General features: G+C 34.9%; 1 protein-coding gene across 1 annotated transcript in view; it reads left to right on the forward strand.

The window, feature by feature from the left end:
• LOC107714542 (E3 ubiquitin-protein ligase rnf213-alpha-like) overlaps positions 1-4,446 on the forward strand; it is a gene marked incomplete at both ends in the record, with an annotated part of 59,140 nt that overhangs the window by 42,129 nt on the left and 12,565 nt on the right. The window contains 6 exons of the mRNA XM_016520409.1: positions 81-275; positions 1,256-1,384; positions 1,467-1,589; positions 1,663-1,755; positions 3,203-3,445; positions 3,531-3,621. Of these exons, the coding sequence (XP_016375895.1) occupies positions 81-275; positions 1,256-1,384; positions 1,467-1,589; positions 1,663-1,755; positions 3,203-3,445; positions 3,531-3,621 (874 nt within the window). The remainder of the gene's footprint in view (positions 1-80; positions 276-1,255; positions 1,385-1,466; positions 1,590-1,662; positions 1,756-3,202; positions 3,446-3,530; positions 3,622-4,446) is intronic.

Below are 4,446 nucleotides of genomic sequence, written 5' to 3' on the forward strand. Positions count from 1 at the left end.
CTTGAATATATTAACACATATGTTACTGTATATATTTAAAGCTTGGTTAAAAGTACTGTATGTTTCTCCTGTGTCTGCAGGACTCAATGTATGATCGGACACAATGGCACTCTGTGTCGGAGCAGCAGATCTGTTTGCAGGAGGAAACACGCTTTCTGCTGGAGTTCCTTCACTCTGATTCTGTGTCTGCACACACTGCATCTATAGAGCACCTGCAGCAGGTGGCCAGAGTTCGATTGTGCCTGGATATGGCTGCTGACCTGCCCTTTAACAGAGTGACTAGTGCTGGTAAATGCTTTAGTGTTTGCTTTTACTAGCCAGGTGCTTGACCGTGATTTTTTAAAATTCATTAAATGTTTTTATCAATCAATCAATAAATGCATATTAGATGAGCAGAGCTAAAAGTGCCATTGGATGAATAAATAAGCAGTATTACAGAGTATCGCATATCAGCATGGATGTGATTTGCCCGTAGGCATGAAGCGACAGGCTGTTTAAATGCAATATAATAAGTGTGATTCCATTTATACAACAGATCGATGGGAAAGTAAGTAAATAAGAAACAACCATGAAGTGTCTTTAAAAAACCATTTTGTCTCAAATCTCTCTTCCATTCTTCAGCTCAATCTCATATTCACAATAAAACATTAGTTTGAATGTCCGTTGAGGAAAGCAATATCTTTGTCATACTATCCTTTCATTTGTTAAGGGTGATTTCCGTTTGTTGACTCCGATTACAAGCTGTTGTTGAGAGTAAAAATAACTTCCTTGTTTACATCAGCGTTTCAGTCTCTTTCAATATAAAAGCCTTTACTGCTGATTCTCGTGTCTCCATCTAATGGCATAACAATGTAAACAAAATCACCTTAACTTACACACCATTTCTCAATGCCAAATACTATTATTAAATACTACTATTATTTATATAAAATATTATTTGTTGAATAAAAATATTTAATAAAGTTGCTAAGCAATTCCGTCAAAAGTACAAATGAATGACAATTAAATGCATTTCCCACCATCAGTTGAAATATGACCTGGGCAAGTTCATAAATTCAACAAAGAACAACAAATGCTTATCACTTGCCATGAAAGGCTAGAGCACTTTGTATTAACTGAAACTGAGAAAGTAGTGTATCATATTTGAACGTTTTCCCTTGATATTGATAATGTTTCTCGTGGTTTAGATGCACAGGATGATCCTCCATCCATTACCTCAGTGTTTTTGAACAGTGTGAATGATCTATGCTGCCAGAGCAGTAATGACTGGTACAGGGTTTACCTCATCAGAAAGATCTGTAGCCTTCATGGGGTTGATTATGTCCAAAAACTTCTGTCACAGAAAGAGTTCAAGTGGCTGTTTCCTCAGGAGGTTCTTAATATGGTGGGTTTTGGTTGATTTACTTCACAATGCTGATATGAGTCACAAGTATTTGTGCTTTAACTGCTAAATTTGTTTCTCTTAGAATCAAGATGACAACAAAATTGACCACTATGTAGCATGTGGACTGGACTACAAAACTATTAGAGATGCAGTAGCCAAAGCCATGAGGGATTGCGACATGAATGAAATACAGAAAGCGATTGAGGTATTGATATACTTATTTACACACACACACATGCACACACTATGTATGTCCCAAACATAGAGAGTGTAACGAGGCGACAGGGACAAGACACTTGCGGATCCATTTGCAAAGCTTAGTCACCTTCCTGTACAGAAATGGAAACCCCAACTCGGACCCTAAACCTGAGGTAAAAACACAAACATATGCTACACAACAAAACATTTGTGCTTTACGAATCTGAAGTACTGTGACATGGTTTTGGAAGAACAGTATGACTTAATGTTTACATCAGGCTTCCTAGTAAAATGGTCATGATTAAAGGGCTCATGTCAAATAGGGATGTCCTTGATATTTTCAAATAAAAGACATTCATTTACAAAGAAAACATACTGTAATTAATGGAACTCAAAACTTCCTCTTTATTCCAACAAGCATTTAATACACAGATGACGCTGGGTTCACAGATTGCATGTTGGGTGATCAGAATTACAGTGACATAATAAGGAGAAAGCAAGATGTATACTATTATTTCTAAATGACAGAATAATGGGTGCTGGAGTAAAATGTGGTATGTCAGACCAAGTGCTGTTCATGGCTGTGTGTGTAGCACCTGTCGCTCTGCTAATTTTTTGAAGATTTAAAAAAAAATTAATGTGTGGAGTTTATTTTTTAAAACGATCTGTGATCATTTCAGACTCATTGCTTCATCAAAAGCTTTATTAAGGTTTGATCCCTTACATTTCATGGCGGAACATCAATAATACTGTATATACTTAAAAAAAAAATTATTTTAGTTAACACAGCACACAAATATTTAAATAGACTTATTAAATATTTAATAACAGATAATTATTAATGTAAAAAAAAACAATATTACCTTTATGAGCAATCATCTCAATGGCAAAATGTGTCCCAAATTACCTGAATTTACCCTATTTACACTTTTGTACAGTTCATTTATTAATCATTTGTTCATGTTTTTGCACTACTCAACCTAAAGTTGAGAATATTCATCATTTGTAAATGTTTATAAATGTTTATTATTGATTCAGGACCTTTATAGGCCTTGGACTTAATGGTTGTAAAAAGTCTGTGTAAAGGATGGTTAATTTAGTTAAATGCTTGCTAAAGACACAACACATAGTTATTTGCAAAACATGTTTTTTATTGCCTTAACACTTAGTGAGCTATATCCTTAAACAGTGTATTCTTTGAATCATAGAACAGGAGAAAACAAATAATTTTTTTCAAGAAAATACTTCATTTATGTATATAAAGAGTTTGAACAGTGTTCTCGTATTGTAGTCAAATTGTCTTTTTTGTACTTTTGGCCCCCTAACCAACTCATAAAGTTACCCATCTCACCAAACCTGGCCCTAAACCTTCCTGTATCACGCTCAATATTAACGAACCCTTAAACCTACCTATACCACCTGATCATTTCCACCTTCAACTGAGGTGCCCTAGAGCAAGCCACCAATCCCCTAAATGCTATTTGAATATATATTAACATAATAACACACATTGTACAATGTTTGTTAATGATCAATACTGAAAGTTGTGTTAATATGTCACCTTTTTGATAAATGTATATCCCTATGTCTGATATTCATGCATTTTTTGTTTTTTTATAGCAACGTGCTGGCCTTGAAGATTTTATCAGAAGCACAGACATCTTTGTCAATGACGAAACAAAAGCATTTGCTAAAGGACTGGTGAATAATCATCTACATGCTCTGCGTGTACAACCTCAGATGTCAGGCAGAGAGCTTCTTCTGGTGGAGGTTACAGTTCACATGGCTGCAGTTCTGTTGTGTGGAAATCTGCCTTTACTGGAGCCACTGCAGCAGCTGGCACTGTCCCCAAACAACATGACGGTACGAACCCTTCACGTTATGACGTCATGGAGTCACATGATGACTAGAGTGTTTATGTGATATTTCTGTCATGTTCTCCTTGCAGGCTTCATTCATTCCAACTATGCCGGACGACATGTTGGCTGTTGCCCAGCAGGCCATAAAAGGCCCGCATGGCTTGAAAGTCCAGTGGTATTGTGAGTGGATTCTGTGTCATGCAAAATTCAAGATTTGTCAAAATGATATACACCTGGAGACCCAGTAGTTAATGCCTGATCAGAAAGGCCACAATAAATCATGTAACACAAGAAGCAGAACTTCATGATCGGAATTGTGGTAATATAGGATAATATATTCAAAATGGTTTCCCAGGGTATTACAAAAAGTAAATAAATAATTTTACTGTTATTTTGGGTGTCTTTTCAGTTGGGAAAATTAAGGCAAAAAGGAAAGTCATTTCAGAGGTGGAGCAAGATATTTCATTTTTTTTAATGAATATAAGACAAAGTGCATATATTAATAAAGTAACACTTTATTTTAAGGGTCCAGAATTATGCATTAGTTAAGCATGAACACACTAGTAATTAATGAATAACTTAACATATAATAAGTTATTCATTCGATAAATAAGCAAAATTAAGCTAGCAATTAATGATTAACTGAATGTACAGTAAACAACTTTTAGCCATTATTTACGACTTAGCAAACCATATATTATTTTTGTGTAATAATGCACTTGCGTATATTTCAGTTATTTACCATCTATTAAGTTAACTGAACAATATGAAGCTAGTAATTGTTTAAGTAGTGCTGGTTTTACATTTACATTTAGTCATTTAGCAGATGCTTATAACCAAAGCGACTTGCAAAGGAGGACAATAGAAGCAATCAAAATCAACAAAAGAGCAATGATATGCAAGTGCTATAACAAGTCTTGGTTAGCCTAACAGGTGTATTAGGTGGCCTTAGCTACTATTTACTTACATTTAAATTAATAATTTGATACAATGCACTTATTGTGT

Source organism: Sinocyclocheilus rhinocerous, unplaced genomic scaffold (assembly GCF_001515625.1).
Source record: "Sinocyclocheilus rhinocerous isolate Xijiao unplaced genomic scaffold, SAMN03320098_v1.1 scaffold719, whole genome shotgun sequence".
Taxonomy (NCBI): domain Eukaryota; kingdom Metazoa; phylum Chordata; class Actinopteri; order Cypriniformes; family Cyprinidae; genus Sinocyclocheilus; species Sinocyclocheilus rhinocerous.